Source organism: Phoenix dactylifera, chromosome 15, assembly GCF_009389715.1.
Source record: "Phoenix dactylifera cultivar Barhee BC4 chromosome 15, palm_55x_up_171113_PBpolish2nd_filt_p, whole genome shotgun sequence".
Classification (NCBI taxonomy): Eukaryota; Viridiplantae; Streptophyta; class Magnoliopsida; order Arecales; family Arecaceae; genus Phoenix; species Phoenix dactylifera.
Window position 1 is genome coordinate 10,766,363 of NC_052406.1, and position 18,056 is coordinate 10,784,418.

General features: G+C 42.2%; 1 protein-coding gene across 2 annotated transcripts; it reads right to left on the bottom strand.

Annotated features, from left to right (window-relative positions):
- Window positions 1–493: 493 nt before the first annotated feature.
- On the bottom strand, window positions 494–17,545 carry LOC103711571 (pentatricopeptide repeat-containing protein At2g45350, chloroplastic-like). Of its 2 annotated transcripts, XR_005515237.1 has the most exons (3): window positions 17,254–17,535; window positions 3,843–4,026; window positions 494–558 (listed from the first exon to the last, which is right to left on the bottom strand). XR_005515237.1 is itself a non-coding variant. In XM_039134418.1 (2 exons), exon 2 carries the CDS (start codon window positions 16,542–16,544, stop codon window positions 15,453–15,455), a length of 1,092 nt encoding a protein of 363 aa, XP_038990346.1. In that variant the 5' UTR covers window positions 16,545–16,579; window positions 17,254–17,545; the 3' UTR covers window positions 14,367–15,452. The 2 variants fall into 2 exon arrangements, 1 of the variants encoding a protein (XP_038990346.1); XM_039134418.1 differs by lacking the exons at window positions 494–558; window positions 3,843–4,026 and adding an exon at window positions 14,367–16,579 and having other exon boundaries at window positions 17,254–17,545.
- Between the last annotated feature and the right edge of the window lie 511 nt (window positions 17,546–18,056).

The following is an 18,056-nucleotide window of genomic DNA, read 5'->3' on the forward strand; positions in this document are numbered from 1 at the left end:
ATGGCCGTTACAGGGCGTCGTGGGGCAGCGCTGGGTACGGCTCTGGCAGGGCATAGTGGAGCTCCGCTTTGTACGGCTGTTACAGGGGATCGTGGGGCAGCGCCGGATACGGCCGTTGCAGGGAGTAGTGGAGCAGGGGGCCGCGGCGTGCCTCAGAGGAACAGTCTGTTGTTGTCGAAAGATTGCCGACTCGGGGTCGGATGACTGGATCAGGGGGCAGCCGACTCGGGGTCGGGCTGCGGAGCCGAAGATATCCGACTCGGGGGTCGGATTGCTGGATCAGGGGGCAGCCGACTCGGGGTCGGGCTGCGGAGCCGAAGATATCCGACTCGGGGTCGGATTGCTGGATCAGGGGGCAGCCGACTCGGGGTCGGGCTGCGGAGCCGAAGATATCCGACTCGGGGTCAGATTGCTGGATCAAGGGACTGTCGTAGTCTTCCTGGGCGCGCGTGCCGGTCACGTGGGGCATGGGTGGCTAAATTCCTCCGTAACAGTAACCATCACTGAAATTTATACCTGCTGAGGGGTTCATTTCACTCACTACTCAGCTTCATGTACCTGGGTTGAGAGAGATAAGTAGCTTTCAGCTGACGATGATACATAACAGTGTTTTGGTATGAAAGTGCAGAATAGTTGTTGCACACCATTAACAATCGTATAGCATTTCAACCACTGGAAAGCATCACAATTAAACTGGCCAATCCAAAAGTCTAAAGAAGCAAGATTAGTTGACCACTAAACTCATTTAATATTGGGCAGGGAAGAAGGTAATGTGATACTTCCACTTTATCTGGCAAAAGTGGGGAATAGCATATACATTTCTCTGGAACATGGAAAATGCACCTTGTAAGTTCTCTAGCAGAAAAGATTATCCAAACCTGTTGGACGCTACTAAGAAATAAAAAAAAGGCCCTATGATCGGGAAAGATAATTATAAGGCATAATTATTTAGCTATAATAACCATAGAAGATCTATGCAGCACCATTTATCAGGCTTCGATGACAAACCTAAAGAAGTAGCTTGAATAACTTAATCTATTTGTGATTGTTGGGATGCCAGTATGAACCATCCGTAAGATTTCTCCTTGCACAGTAAGCACAGGTAATTACTTGACGATGAGAAGGAAGAACGAGGAGACTCTACATCATTGAATTCCCAAAAATACAGGATATGGAAAATCACCATTTTAGTGGAACAGGGCATCTCAACTTTTTGTGGATTCTGGGCTCATGGAAACCCAAGAGAATCATTTTTTCCTTAAATTTTTTTTACCTGGTCACTACCTTTCCCTCTCAACCTCAGCCCAAGGTCTAGACTATTCAAGGATAAGCTATGTCTGCATCCAAATGGGCCCTTCGACTTATTGGAGATATCAACTTACTTTCTCTCCCCACAATTAAGAAGCCGTTTATTTCTTAGGTAGCATGAAGTAGTTCTTCTTTACCTTTTTCCTTTCAAAAGATCCAGTCAGAGAGAACCCCAAATATACATGAGGTTTTCCTAGGACTTGCATAACAATACGAGAATCTTTTCTTGAGTTATTATGATGTAAGGCAACACATTGGGAGAAGGAAGAAAGGGGTTTCTAGAGTTCATATTCTAGCTCGAAAGTGTAGTACCTTGAAGAGAAATAATAAGTCTGAGACTCTGGCCACTAATAAAACAAATTTAACTAAGGTAAAAATGGTTTTGTAAGCTAACAGACCTATCACAGAATCTAAAAGAGCATTCTCAATGGCAATCCAACATATGACTGAGGTTTTGCGTAAAATTAACTGTAGATAGTAGCATTATGATCTTCTCCCATTAATATAGATTTTTTGACATTATTTGGTGCTATATCAAAAGTCAAAACAATCATGAAAATTTCAACAAAATGACCTGACAAGGACATCCGCTAATTCACAAATCTAGGATTTCCGTTATCGTTTACGACAACGGTCTAACCCTTGGAGGGAATGAATGATAAATGACATGACAAGCGAATCTCAGATATATGGCAGAGGCTTATTGATTATGTTTATAGTTGACCATGCTTACAATTATGTTTTTTGTAGATTCCTTCAACGTCTTTATTATATGTCATGAACTTGTATCAATAAGAAACCACAAAACATGTAAAATATAAGTTTTGGCCAAAACCGTCCATTTCGATCAATATCAAACAGAAACCAACCCCCAGTTTCAGGTTTCAATCAGTTTCCGCCAAATTGACTGAAATTAGCTATAGATAATTTTGAAGGTTCTTTTTGATGTTTTCTATCATATATTTGTCATTTCTTTGTTCCTGTAAGTACATCAGCTATAAAAGAAAGGCAATTATCCAGTTTTGGTTCCAGCAATATAGGGACCTATGAGGGGGCAAATTGGGGACAGACTTAACCTTTGGCCATATTTTTTAACAAAGTGGCTACCATGCGACTTGAACCTGTGCCATTGCGCTTGTCAACCCAAATCTTTTACCATTTATTTTTAATTAAAGGGAGGTGTAAACCACCCAAATCTATTAGAAAGAAAGGTTAGAAGAAGTACAAGTGGAAAAAACAGCTGAAGAACTAAGAATAGGAGTTGTAGCAGTTGTTCAGAGCAAACAATAAGCCTTTTACCATTGCACCAAGCAATATTCCCAGTTAAGTACATCAGTTAAAAATTTCAATGGATTTTCTTGTTTAACTTGAGTTAAAAGGGGATATGATAGATATAATTCTTGATGGCCAAGGCTTCTAATGACGTTATGACCCTTATGTTAGTACTTTACAAAGGTTAATTTAAACAACTAAATATATTATATTTTACAAAAATAACATTTTTTATATATAACAAATAAAATATATCATAACCTCTTGGATCCGTGGGAAGCCATTTCACGCTTGTCCTCATCTCTATTAATACTCCCACCCACACTTTGATGATGATGATGGTCCTTATCATTTGGACAACACCTTGCAATAGTACTGTGGTGTTGAATAAATAAACCTTATTTTTTTACACTCCTGCATACTTGTCTTGTTAATTTACGCTTGATTGATTGATATTCGGTATTCTACTTTGTAATATATTTAGTGCAGATTCAACATATCTAATTTCAAATTCAAACTGCCAAAATTATATGAATTATAATCCTAGATAAACTAAAACACAATAAAATGATGGGTAAATGACCTACCTATAGTTCAACTTCAGCAAAAAACTACCCAGACTCTATAATTTATGAACCTAGATAACTTAAAACACAACCAAATGATGAAAAATAACTTACCTTCTTTTTTTCTTAACTTTTATCTATTTATTAGAATTTTTCTAGCTGAATTTGAAACTCGAAGCGAAACTGTCGAAACAGTAACTCTACCTAAAGGAATGAAACCATAACTGAAATTGAGTTTTAAAACCTTATTCATGAATTGAAACCACAAAAAAGATGCAAATATGTGAAGTGTAATAAGCAAGTGGATATTATGAATAGAAACTGTGGACAATGGACACCTCTGGATACCTTAAAGGCCAAACAAAAAGCAATTCCTTAACTTTTCTAAGAGAAGCAGTGACCTCATGTTCCTCACAAGGATCAAGGTTCCCTCCCACGTTTTGCATTTATTTTGTTCTTTTGTTATATCCATGTAGCAAATATCCTTGTTGCTCTCTGTTCAAGAATTGTCAAAACCATCTCTATCAGGTTTTTCTTGGAAGTGAATATGCATTAGTAGTTTTTCCAGCACTACTAGTTCAACATTCCAAATCTACATGTTGCAGCTACTTCACTGAGGCCTGCAAACGAAAATTTAAAAAAAAAGCTGTTCTAGTTTCTTACAACTATGTCAAGAAAGAGGGATAAAAAACATACCAAGTTTTTGTATAGCTTTCTGGAACAACCATATCCCCACCAAGGGCCTTAAGCTCTTCAGTTGTTTCAGGAGTGCCGGGCTCGTTACCAATTACGCTGATAGTCAGAAGTTTGCGCTCCTTTGCCAATTCAATTACAATCTTCCCAACATCACTGTCCCCACAGTTCTGCACCAATGTTTGACCTTTCCAGCAAAATCATAGAAATCCAACCATAAGCAGTTGCATTTTTATAAGTGAGCCACCAATAGTTCATCTATTATATTTCTCTGAAATATTAGATAGAGGCAAATTCATTGCAAAATCTAAAATATGCAAAACAGCAATAAATACCTAAACAAGACTGCTTAGGATTAGAGCATCAACTTGAATTCCAGAAATAAAATTGTCAAGATTCAAGGTCTGAAATTCCAGCACTCATCAGAGACTCTGTGGTGTAGAACCAAGTCCGGGAAGGCAGACCTTCAGTGGATACGATGTACTCACGTTGCAAATTTTAAATCAGGAACAGAAGAAGAGGGAGAGGAGAAGGAGGAAGAGGAAGAGAAGAAGGAGAAGAGAAGGAGAAAGAGAGGAGGAGGAGACGTGGGGAAGAAAATTGTTAATCTTTCATTAACCCTAATCAACATAAAAGTTTCCTATAAATAGGGCCCAATAAGAACAATTAAAATAAAACCCCTTACACAAAATATGCCCAATAAACCCACAAATAAGCCCTAAAATGCAAATAAATCCGGAAATAAAAATAAACAAATATGCAAATAAAATTGGGACCTAGCTGATATCCCCTAAACAAATATGCAAATAAAATGGGGACCTAGCTGATGTCCCATCAACTCCTCCCGGGTGGGAAAAACTCGACCCGTCGAGTGTAGATCTGGCCGGCTGTCGTACTGCTCCAGAAGATCAGGGTCAAGGCGCTGCAACTCAAGCTCGCGAAATCCACGTCACATCTGATTCGGGTCGACCTTTCCACCGAACAAGATAACGTTGGTAGCTTCCTCTCCTGGTAGATATAACTGCTCATCTAATAATGTTCTATGTGTTCTCTGCGTGCATGAAATTGTGGAGGTGGAGGCTCAATAGCAGGTGCTGGATCAGGGTGATCAACAACAGTGGATGTATCAAACAAAAGGGTCAGAAGGGAATGAATGTTGATTTCTTGTATGGGACTAAATCTTTAATATTAAATGTCGCACTAATCTCATAGTCTTCAGGAAGATCTACAACATAAGCATTCGAACTGATTTTCTTTAGGACTTTGAACGGTCCCGCACTACGAGATTGCAAATTTTTGAACGTCCCCGAAGGAAGTCGTTCAGGTCTAATTCTTACCATGACAGAATCGCCTACATTCATTCTTTTATAACGTCTGTGCAAATCAGCAAGGGATTTATATTTTAAGTTATTAGAGTGAATATGTTTGCTGATCTCCTGATGCAATGAATGCAGGTGTGAAGCAAATGATTGTGCAGACTCAAAGACTCTATGTTGATGAGACTGGGAATCAAGTCTATGGGTTGCCTAGGTTTATATCCATTCACGCACTTCGAAAGGACTCATGCCTAAGGTCCTATTGACCGAACTATTATATGCAAACTCGGCAGGTGGTAACACGAGATCCGCAAGTCCTAGCATGCTCACCTACTAGACATCTTAAAAGATTCCCTAGACTTCGGGTTGACAACTTCGGTCTGGCCCATCAGTTTGGGGATGATAGGCAGAAGAAAAATTTTAATTTGGTACCCATCATGTGCCAAAGAGTTTTCCAAAAATAGCTCATAAATTTAACATCCTATCGGACACATAGATTTTGGGAGGCCATGGAGTCTAACGACTTCGTCAAAATAGAGTTTCGCAATCCTAGAAGCATCGGAAGTCTTAGAACATGGGAGAAAATGAGCCATTTTAGAAAACCGGTCCACCACTACAAAATGGAATCGTGTTTGGTCGAGGTACGTGGAAGCCCTAACACAAAATCCATGCTAACATCTTGCCCACGAAAAATCAGGAACAGGTAGTGGAGTGTAAAGCCCAGTGTTCTGTTTACGTTGTTTGGCTAGTTGACATGTGTGACACTGAGCGACAATTTTGGCCACGTCTCTCTTGAGACTCGGCCAGAAGAAACGTCTTTCCACCATTTCAATGATTTGTCTCTCCCGAAATGCCCAGACAGTCCTCCAGCGTGTACTTCCCATACTAGAAAATCTCTCAATGAGGTTCGAGGAATACACAAACGGTCGGAGCGAAAGAGATAATCATATTGTAAAAAGAAATCATCTTGCTCTCTCTCTACTCCATCTCGTAAGGTCAGGTATACATCACTAAAATCAGGACAGGTGGTATATTGTTCCCTGATCCTTTCAAAACCAATTACTTCAGTGCTCATCACGGATAGGAGGAAGATCCGTCGACTGAGCGCATCAGCAGCTTTGTTCTCAACTCCAGCTTTATATTTCAGCACAAAAGTATAGGCTTGCAGAAACTCAATCCATCGGCCATGTCGAAGGTTTAGTTTCTTTTGAGAATTGAGATACTTTAAAGCCTCATGGTCTGAATACAGGACAAATTCTTGCGGTAGCAAATAGTGTCGCCAATGTCGCAAGTTTGCACTACCGCATAGAATTCCTTATCATAGGTGGAATAACGCAACCTGCCGTCACTTACTTTTCGCTAAAGAACGCGACAGGGTGACCTTCTTGGCTTAACACGCCACCTATACCAACGCCAGAGGCATCACATGCGACCTCGAATACCTTAGTGAATCGGGGAGGCGCAAGACAGGTGCTTCGGTCATCCTATGCTTAAATCTTTAAATGCTTGGGATGCCGACTTAGTCCAGATAAAGTCTCCTTTCTTCATGCAATCTGTAATGGGAGACATTATGAACTAAAATTTCTAATGAAGCGACGATAGAAAGTAGCCAGACCATGAAAACTACGTACTTCTGCTAGGTCTTGGGCTCAGGCCAATCGACTATCGCGCTTACTTTTTCTGGATCAGCGGAGACACCCTTGGAAGACACTATGAACCCTAAGAAAGTGACGTGATCAGTCAGGAAGGCACACTTCTTAGGGTTTGCAAAGAAGCTTTCTTTCCGCAGGACATCACAAACCTGCCTTAAGTGTGAGAGATGGAGCTCTTGAGTTTGACTATAGATGAGGATGTCATCAAAATATACAACGACAAATTTATTCAAGAAAGGTCGAAAGATCTGTGTCATCACCCTCATAAAAGTACTTGGAGCATTTGTTAATCCGAAAGGCATTACTAACCATTCGTAGAGTCCATCTTTGGTTTTGAATGGTTTTCCATTCATCCCCAGGACGAATCCGAATCTGGTGGTACCCACTCTTTAGGTCGATCTTGGAAAAAACTGTAGCACCAGACATATAGTCTAAAAGGTCGTCCAGCCTAGGAATGGAAAACGATACTTAACCGTGATTTTATTGATAGCACGGCTATCGACGCACATCCTCCAAGAGCCATCTTTCTTGGGAGTGAGGAGTGCAGGTACAGCACAGGGACTCAGACTCTCACGAATATACCCTCGAGTGAAGAGTTCGTCAACTTGACGTTTCAGTTCAGTGTGCTCGTTTGGTTGAGTCTATGTGGGGAAGATTTGGCAATGACGCTCCAGGAATGAGATCAATTACGTGCTGGATATCACGCATGGGGGAGTGCCTCTGGAAGATCATTTGGGAAAACAGAGTGAAACTCCTCCAACAGAGGAACTACGGCGGCCGGATGCTCGGCATTTGACTCCACATTGATAACTCTAGCCACAAGGGCGAACACAGGTGAATGGCTTTCGATATCTTTCATTACCTCTTTCGAAGTAATGATGTGAAGTGACTCATCTTTTCGTGGTGTAGCACCCTTCTTCTCAGGGCCGGGCTCTCTAGGAGGCAATGAATTCAGTATAATTTTCCGACCCTGGAACATAAAACTACACGAATTTGACCGACCATGAAGTGTGACGTCCCTATCGTATAACCAAGGTCTTCCTAGAATGACTTGACCTACGTCCATCGGAAGGCAGTCGCACCAAATCTCGTCTTTATAAGATAGGAATTGAATCGGGACAAGGCATCTTTCGATACCGAAATGGACGTCTTATCTACCCAGGCTACTTTATATGGATTAGGATGAGGGGTAGATTTCAGGCCAAGGCGAGAAACAACTCCAGATGCAATGGCATTGATGCAACTCCCGCTATCAAATAAGATTTTGCATGTTTTACCATTGATCTTAATAAGTGTAAAATAGGGAGGTTCTCGCCAGTCTTGTTCGGTCTTTGTTTGGGCTAGTGTACACCTAACCACATGAGCCTATGGTTTTGGTCATTCCTATCAGTGGGCTCATTTTGGTCAGCTGAACAAACTCTAACCCGGTCTTTTCGTCTCCAAAGTCATCTACAAATCCTCGATGTTTGGTTCATAGACTTCTTCGACATATTCAGTCTCCTGGGTCCCTGCTTCCAGTTCAGTCATCAAATAAGTCTTGGCATTACATTGGACGCGATATGGCCAAACTTTTGGCACCTGAAACACTGAGTTTGGCTTTTTGAGGGCGGGTTGGACCCTAATATGCCTTTTTCTTTATCAGTTGACGGACTTTGAGCAGGCATCGGGAACGGCCTAGTCGGTGTTTGGGCTAGAGCCGGGCTGGGTAGGATGGTTGGAGAGTGGTCTGGATTGCGGGAGATAGCTTTGATTAGGTGGGCTCCTGGGGTAAAAACCGAGAGTCGGTACGTCTCACTACAGGGACTCGTAAAAAACTATCTACATCTTGAGCCAACTGGTATGCTGGCCAAGGGTGGTAATCTCTCGGGAGGATTAATTCTTTCTGGATCTCCTCGCGGAGTCCTGCCCAAAATCTAGAAAGAGTAACAGTCTCCTCTTCGATTACACCGCACCTCATGTGAAACTCCTCAAATCGTGCAATGTAATCGGCAACAGTTGAAGTTCCTTGAGTTAGTTTCTGCCACCTATCCATAAGGCGTTGTCCGGTAAAGGAGAATGGCAGATACTTCTCATTCAGTTTTTCTTTCATATCCTCCCAGGTAGTGATACGTGAAGCCTCTGGGTCTCACGCCTATGTTCTACGTTATGCCAGTACCAGTGAGCTTGCCCAATAAGCTTCATTTTGGCAAACCGTACTTTTCTATCATCAGTCATATCGTACCACTCAAAATATTATCCATGGCTGCTCTCCAATCAAGGTACACGCTCGGCTCTAATTGACCAGCAAATGTGGGGCATCTACTCGTACGGTACGAAGTAGTCGCTCGTCAAGATCGCGCTGGTGATCAGAGGAAGTTGGTTCCTAGGGAGATGGGGAAAAGCTACAGGTGGTGTGGTCAAACCAACTCGGGATAAGCTGCGATTGGGGTTGACGGTTCAGGAGTCCTAGGGTGTTGCACTAGAGCAGGATCTCTCTTTTGAATTCATCTTGATCAGCTCGTAATGCAGCTAACTGTTCCAAAATATCTTGTAGAACTCTGGGGGTCCATGGTGGGTAAAAGGGGTCTGAGAGTCAGTGATGAGTACTCTCTACCACTACGGGTTGGCATGCAGGAACTACTCTAGTTGGTGATATGATATGCAATGCTACTAATGAACCCTAACTGACAAATGTGATGCAGGACACCTACTAATGAACCTACTATGATTCGGAAATCAGCAAATTTTCACAAAAGTAACTTAAAATTAAATGTTACTAATTTGTACTTTGGTTATTTCAGAATTAAAGTAAAAAAAAAATAGTCACTATAAGAATTAGGTTGCAAACACGTTTTACGGTTATTCAAAGTCCGAAAGTAATCTGATTATGGATGTTGAGCTGTCCTGTCGCTAAGGTGTGCTAATTTAATACTTAGATTTAAATGGTAGGTAGGACGGGTGTGGTGGTAAATGTTCTAGGTTTTGCAGTTTGACAAGAAAATAAGTTTCAAATAGGATTGTCATGCAAGAGAACTAGAACATAATTAGATAAACAAGCCCAAAAGGAGGAAGAACCTATTACCTGTGGTGAATGCAATCAATCAGAATCGGTGTACTCGTGGGCTGGGGCGACGGTCGGGGCGGCGAGTCGGCTCGTCGGATAGCGTGAATCTGGTCGAATCACAGCAACTTGGGGGCCTGCAGAACCTGCTAACTATAGGGTGTACTGTGTAGTGTGGCTGGCGGGCCTGTAAATGAAAGAGGCCTATGAGTTGACCTCTGAAGCAGTGGCGGGCCCTGCAGTCGGTTGGGCGCAGATGATCGGGCTCAGAAATGGGCCGCAGGTGGATCGGGTGCAGAAATGGGGCGCGGCTCAGAAAGAGGTGGGGAAAGGGGCATGATGGGGCTCGAGTGAAGGACTGTTAAGGGAGCCCAAAATGGAAGGGAGATGGAGAGGAGAGGTGGCGGATGGTGGAAAGAGGAAAGGGGTCGGCGACCACAACTGGAAGAGGGGAAAAACTCTGAATGGTGGCGGGCAGTGGAGGTATTTGAGGAAAGGGGAGATGGGATCCGGTGTCAAAAGGGGGCACAGAAGGGAAGAAGATGAAGGAGCGACGGTTGGGATGATGGCCAAAGTCGGGAGGTGTTGTGGTGGTGCTCGGGGGGTGGCGGTGGCGAAGATGGCGTGGGTCCGGCGAGTGAAGGCGGAGACGGCAGAGGTGGTGCAGAAAGATGGAGGCGGCAGCAGCGGCGGCGACTTGAAAGAGAGGGGGAGCTCGGCTTCGGTGACGACGCGGCGAGTCATGCGCAGGCGGCGCGGTTCGGCAGTGGAGATGGCGAGGTGGCAGCGGGCGTAAGCGGTGGCGATTGGCGGCGGCGGAAACCTCTGGGTTTCCTCCGGCAGAACAGAGGTAAGTATTTTCCTCTTTTTTTTTTCTTTTTTTTTTTTAGGGACACGTGCAGGTCAGTGATCCAATGGTTTTTTTTTTTGAACCTTACGGGTTCGGGTTATCGGGTCCGGGTTTCGGTTGGAACCCGTTCCGATAATCGTGAAACCCAGCACGTGCAATTCACGTGCAAAAGAATTTTTTTTTTTTAAATGGATCGCTGAACGGGTTACCGGGTTGTGGGTAACGGGTTTAGGTCTTACCGTTACCTGGCTTCTTCTTCAACCTCCAATCGATTCGGGGGAGAGTCCGGACGCTGTCGGTAGGGTTGCGGAATGGGCCGAACGTCGTGGCGCGGTGTTCGCGCCGGAGCTCCGTGGTCGGCGGGCAGCGGCGGCGACTGCGTGCGGAACGGAGGGCGGACCGGCGGCTGCAGGCCGGGCGGCCGACGCAGTGGCGACTGCGGGTTCGAGGGACAAGGCCGCAAGGAGGGCGGTGACGCTCTTCTTCTTTCCGGCGGCGGGAACCGCTCGTGGCCCTTCGACGCGTTCCGGTGTCCGTGGTCGAGGTACGGCGTAGTACTCGTGCGCCCACAGAAATCCAGGGATCCGGCAACGCTCGGCATACACCGGCTGACGATGGTTGCAGGTGGTGGGCAGCAGCGGCTCGGGCAGGGTACGTCGGAGGAACGGGTAGCAGCGGCGACGAACGGGGACGAAGACCCTATTTCTCTATTTTTTTTTTTGAAACTGAGGGATTGTTTCCCTCTGTCGTTCCTGTGAAAACCGAGAGAGCGAGGGAATATTTTCTTCTTTTTTTTTTTTTTGCTCTCGGTTGGGATGAAATAGCCGGGAGATGGAAGTGCTAACACGGCGTTCACCTGACGGCAGCCCACAGGAACTAAGGCCCTGATGGAACGGGGCTTTGGCAGCAGGGGCAAAACCCTCCAATGCTCTGATACCAAGTTGGTGTAGAACCAGTCCGGGAAGGCAGACTTCAGTAGATACGATGTACTCACGTTGCAATTTTAAATCAGGAACAGAAGAAGAGGGAGAAGAGAAGGAGGAAGAGGAAGAGAAGAAGGAGAAGAGAAGGAGAAAGAGAGGAGGAGGAGACGTGGGGAAGAAAATTGTTAATCTTTCATTAACCCTAATCAACATAAAAGTTCCCTATAATAGGGCCCAATAAGAACAATTAAAATAAAACCCCTTACACAAAATAATGCCCAATAAACCCACAAATAAGCCCTAAAATGCAAATAAACCCAGAAATAAAAATAAACAAATATGCAAATAAAATGGGGACCTAGCTGATGTCCCCTAAACAAATATGCAAATAAAATGGGGACCTAGCTGATGTCCCCATCACTCTGACAGGCCAAATGCAAGACACGGAAATTCATAGATTCGCCTCCATATAAAACACAGGTTACCATCAATCAGTCTGATTATTAAAAGCATTTTCCTCTCCATGTCCACCTTTTCTATGTTTTTTGGTATGCTCTGTGAGCTCACATTCTTTCCATTATGTTACAAGCTCAAGTCAAGACTTCTCAAAACGTTAAAATTGTGAATTCCAACAGTCTAACCAATGGGCCATACATCAACAACTCATTTTTTTCTGAAAGGATGAGAGATTGCTGTAGCACTAGAACCAAACAGGATAATTAGAAACCCAATAAGTTAACTTTGATTGAGGCAGTAGCGAAGTATTTTAACCTATACAGGTCAAGGGTTGTCATTCACGATTATCATAATCCATAGCTAACATCAGATGGCAATTCCCACTACAAAGTTTTGAGCTTTCAATAGGCCATTGATCAAAACGTGATCATGATCATAAATTTAACAGACAGACTATGATAGAGATCCAAAAATACCAAAAGAGAATTGAGCTAGGGAGAAAGAATAGGAAACCCTAGAAACAGAATGGCATGAAAGATACATCAAACTCATAGCAACAAATCATTTTATTATTATAAAGTGAACTTTGGGGTTTAAAATCCAATTCCAAGTTCGGTTATATATTATTTTTATTTCTAAAGTTGTCCCTTCCCTATTTCTTCAAGCTTCAGCAATTTTCGTGAAATTTCATATATACTAGATTTTTCTGTTATGCATAGCACATGCTTGCTGCTATTTTTTTAATGTAAGCAAGTTAGACTTTATAACACTCTTCTCCCAAGAGGAAGGAGAAGAAGATATCACCTAAATTTCAACACCATTGGGACTATTACTTCATTGAACAAGTCACTAGAAGGCACATTGAACACCAGAAACAAAGTCAGAGAGAAACATGCAAAACAAAATGGCTACATTTAAAGCCTTAATGTAAAACACCGAAAAGAATTGAGCTAGGGAGAAAGAATAGGAAATCCTAGAAATAGAATAGCTTGAAAGATACATTGAACTCATAGCAATAAAAAGGCAGGGTGAGAGCGAAGAATCACACGTGGTCCAACAGTGTCAGAAAGGAATTTGACTCGACTTAGGGTTAGAGATTCGGATTACCTTGCCTGAGAGAGAGGGCATCAAGGAGAGAGGCAACAGATTCCTTAGGGAAGAGGAATTAGAGGATGAGGAGAACACTCCAATCCTCATCCAAAGATTAGGGCTTTGGCGGTGAGAGGAAGGAGTCTCTGAAGCAAATCAATTTCTTGAGCCTGCGGGGATCTTCCCGACTTCGCCGGTAGTGCAAGAGCTGAAGCTTTCTAACTTATTATGGGATAAGTTGGCAAAATTGCCGACTAACGCCGAGTGCTTCTTGGCACGAGTAGAGCATGCGATTCAATTTTAATAGGAATCAATAGGCATTTCAATCTAGACTACTTGGACTAGCATGACCAGCCAAGGCCCAAACTCAAAGCTTTCGTAACTGAGTTTGGATCCTCTCTGACTCAGGGTTCAAATGAATAGGACCCAATCTCTCCTGCAACCTATATTTGTATTTTCACTTATTTTTTGAGGAGATTGAATCTGCTCTTGGAACGAGCCATGTAGGTCATATTTGGGTGTAGAATAAGTTAACACATAATGAACATGTTGCCAACAAATTTTATTGGGTGAAATAGTTCTGTCTAAATTAAAAGAGAAAAAATAGGGTTTATTTTTAAAATATCTACTTTGCTCCAAAAATCAAGTTAATTGTTGAAGGGTGTTTCGTAAGAATAACTGGAGTAGACAATTAAAATGGCTTTACTCCATTCAAACTTAATCTAACTCCAAATAGAACACATCCTTAATGTTTAGACCTCGTTGAGCAGATGTTTTATGCTTGGTCTTGGTTTTATAACTATTTAAATTTTAACATTTAATCCCTAAAGACAGATTTTCTAAAAAGAGACACAAGTATAGACAAAAAACTAAAACAACCATAATCAATAACATATGATGCATACTTTGTCATTACCCTTTAATACCTTTTGCTAGTAGCACCCTCTGCCTTTACTATCTCATGGACTGGCTCTCAGCCCTCAATAGTATGATATCAGCAACTTGTAAGTCTTCTGGATCCAAAATATATAGCTCAATTTTACCAGTAGAAACAGATGTGATCAAACGAATGCTGTAGGTGAAAGATCCATTCCATCTTGTAAGTGACTGATCTTTTCCAACATGCAAGTGAATGATCTATTCCAATATAAAGGAGCAAGAGAATTCCTCCAACCACATGTCAAATTGTGATTTTTTTTGTCTGGCAGATAACCTGGTAACATCAGCCTTTGTGTCATATTATTTAGCAGAAGATATATCTCCATGATTTGAGGATGTGAAGTGTCTCCTGCGGTAAACTTATGGAGAACACCTTGTAATTCAATGCAGCTACAACCAGGATTCTTTACCACCCCTTTCTCCTTCATAATCTTCCACATGTCCCTAGCACTTTCATATTGAGCTTTATATACATATATGCTAGAGAGTAATGCATAAGAGCTACTATCATCTGGCACCAGTTCAATAAGTTGCCTTGCTGCATGCTCAGCAATTTCAATGTTTCCATGGTTCCTAGCAGCACCCAGAAGTGCTCTCCCAAACAATATCATTGGCTCTCAATTGCATGTTGTTCACCAGTGTAACTGCCGCATCAAGATGCCCTGCACGGCTTAGAAGGTCAACCATACAACCATAGTGCTGGATTTTAGGAGTAATTCCATACTTGTGGTTCATAAGGATAAAATACTGTTGACCCTCATGTACTAAGCCTGCATGACTGCATGCACTCAGAACACCAATGAAAGTTATATCATCTGGTCAACAAATGACCATTCCATATCTTCAAATAAGGAGATAGCAAGTCTCCCATAGCCATGTACTGCAAGTCCTGATATCATTGCATTCCAATGATCTTTGGATTTTTGAGGGATGCAGTCAAATATTCTCATTGCAATATCAACATACCCACACTTGGAGTACATGTCTATGAGAGCAACACCAACAACACCATTCAATGGGAACTTGTTCCTATCAACATAAGCGTGAACCCATCTACCTTGGAGAAAAAGGCCTAAATCAGCGATAACAGAAAGAACAATAGCTAAAGTGGAGCAATCAGGTCTTTCTCCTAGCAACTGCATATCAATATACAGTTCCATAGCCTCTTTTGAAAGCCCATTTTCTTTGTAGCCGGATATCATAGCATTCCATGAAATCATGTCTCTATAAGGCATGGCGTCAAAAAGCTTTCTTGCTGCTTTAAGTCTTCCAAGTCTAGCATGTCCACCAATCATAATGTTCCAAGAGACGACATTCTTGGTTGGCATTGTATTAAAAAGCTGACAGGCTAGTTCATCTCACCACATTTCGCATAGGCATCAAGCATGATATTCCACGAAGTCAAGTTCCTAGATGGCATTAACTCAAATAGCTTATATGCTACAGTGATTTTGTCACATTTAACATACCCACTTATCAAAGAATTCCAAGAGATTAGATTCTTAAAGGGCATCTTTTCGAACCAGCTATGAGAGATACCTATTTGATTGCATCTTGCATATCCATTAAGCATAATGGCCCAGGTGACTTCATCTTTAAAGGGAACCTGATCAAATAACTTCCGCGCAGCTTTCATATTTCCACATCTAGCATATCCATCAATGATGGAATTCCATGAAATGATATCTCTGTCGGGCATCTTATCAAACAACTGTCTTGCAAATTCAATCTGCCCACATTTTGCAAGCCCATCAATCATCACATTCCAAGAGAAGAGGTCGCGTTCAGGCATTTGATCAAACAAATCTAATGCAGTATTAACATTTCCATGTTTGACATACCCATCAATCATCATGTTCCAACTAATCAAATTTTTGTGTGGCATCCCATCAAATGAAGCACGTGCAGCATCAATCTCCCCACAACTGGCATACATAAAAATCAAAGAACCCTGCACAAATAAGTCTGCATGCAGTGGAGTCTTTAGTATCTGACAGTGAATTTGCTCTCCTTCTTTAAGTGCTCGAGAAGTGGCACAAGCTTTGAGGACAAAAGGAAAGGTGAACTTATCAGGAGATACATTGTTGTGCAACATCTGATTGTACAAATCCATCGCTTTCCATGGTCTGCGACTTTGCTCATAACCTCTAATAAATGCGTTCCATATGAAAGGATAAGGATCATCTACCTGCTTCAATAATAAAACCACATCTTCCAACCATCCAATCCTTGTACTCAAAAATGTCACCACTTTGCGCATCGCCAAAACATCCTTGAAAAACCCAGCAACAATCAAGGGTGTAAGCACGTGTTTCAAGTCTCTCATGCTCTGACATTTATATAAAAATGGGAGAAGTGATGCAACCGAATAACGCGCAAAGTCTCCTTTATCGTAATTGAATCGGCTTACAGTCGATCTCTTCCCTTCTTTCTGCCTCATTCCATCATCTGTCTCTCTTCATGTCGAAACTAGGACTGAAAATGCACGATCAATGTTAATTAAGCCGGTACAGTAAATGATCCATGCAATCATTTTCTTGAACTTCCGCTTACTTCCTTCATAAATGACATGGAAACCGCGTAATACATGAACCCAAGATCAAACTGCACCTAAAGATCATATATTTGTAGAAGTAAAAGCGACATCAAAATTCAGACTATCTATATACGAAATATTGCATGCCAAGATGCGCCTAGTTTGCATCACTAAACCCATCAAGTATTCCAGAGCATCACCATAAAACCCTGATTTTATTGGATTGCAGACAACAGACACAGTCTGTCCTAAAAGGTAAGAAAAAAAGAACAAGAAAAGAAAAGTTTCCAACGATTTTCCAAGCCAGGCAATAAAATTCAACCATCAAACTCCACAAGAAATCAAGATTGTAATTGTATCAATCGCAACTGAGCCCCAAGTCTCACAAGGGCATGACAAGAATAGAAATAAAAGTTCCCCAAATTAAGAGGGCTATCGAGCTAATAACTCTAAATCCACCCAAAAAAAGTATTGCATCCTAGAACCTAACTCGGGAGATCAAAATCCAAAAAAAAATGCAGCAGAAAAAGATAAAGAAAGAAGGTGGAGAACACTATAGCTCCGGAATTGGATTCAGAGAGGTCGAAGGGGGGAATGAGGAGAGGATGCCGACCTTTTTAGTATCGAGGAACTGGAGGGTCTGTTTCTTTGAGGAGCATCTCAAGCTCCCGACAGGATTCTGACCGTGACTGTTGACAGGAACAGCAGGAGGAGGAGGAGGAGGAGAGTAGAAGGGTGGCACAGAATCGCAGTGCCATTACGCTGTTTATCATTATTTTTTTTAAAAAACCCGCGCTATTTTAAAGAGGACAAAGACGAGAGCTGAGCTTTCTTTGGGCAGGCAGCAGAGGTGATACAAGTTGAAACAGAAAACCATGGTCCGCCGGATGAGGCTGAACCGCTCGGTTCAAATAGTACCAAACCAATTCAGTATAAAATCGAATCGATCCATCATTTCAATTTGATTTCAGTTCATAGCCAGAATTGCAAAAGGACCAGGCGGGTCCTTTTCGGACCGAAACTGACTAATTTAATATTAGCTCAATGCGATTCAGTTGGTTCGCATCGGATCAATCCGATTTCAAATCAGATTGATTATGGATACGGCACGTCCTAGCCATACCGATTCTAGTTCGGTATCAAATCAGTTTCAAACTATACCAACCCCCGACCAGTACAGAAGGTTCTGGTACCGGTTCGGCGGTTCTTGCAGGAAATAGATGAAGGTCCATCAAAAAAAAAAAAACCAAGACGATTTGAATTGCTGGATAAAGGCGAAATAGGCCACACTAAAATTGAGAACACAATTTTACTTGCCTGAGCTGGAAAAATTTTGCTAAGCATGGCTACGCTTCAAAGGTTGAATTCTTCGAATTTACTTGCCATCTTCTCTCCCTACCACATAGAACCATCATA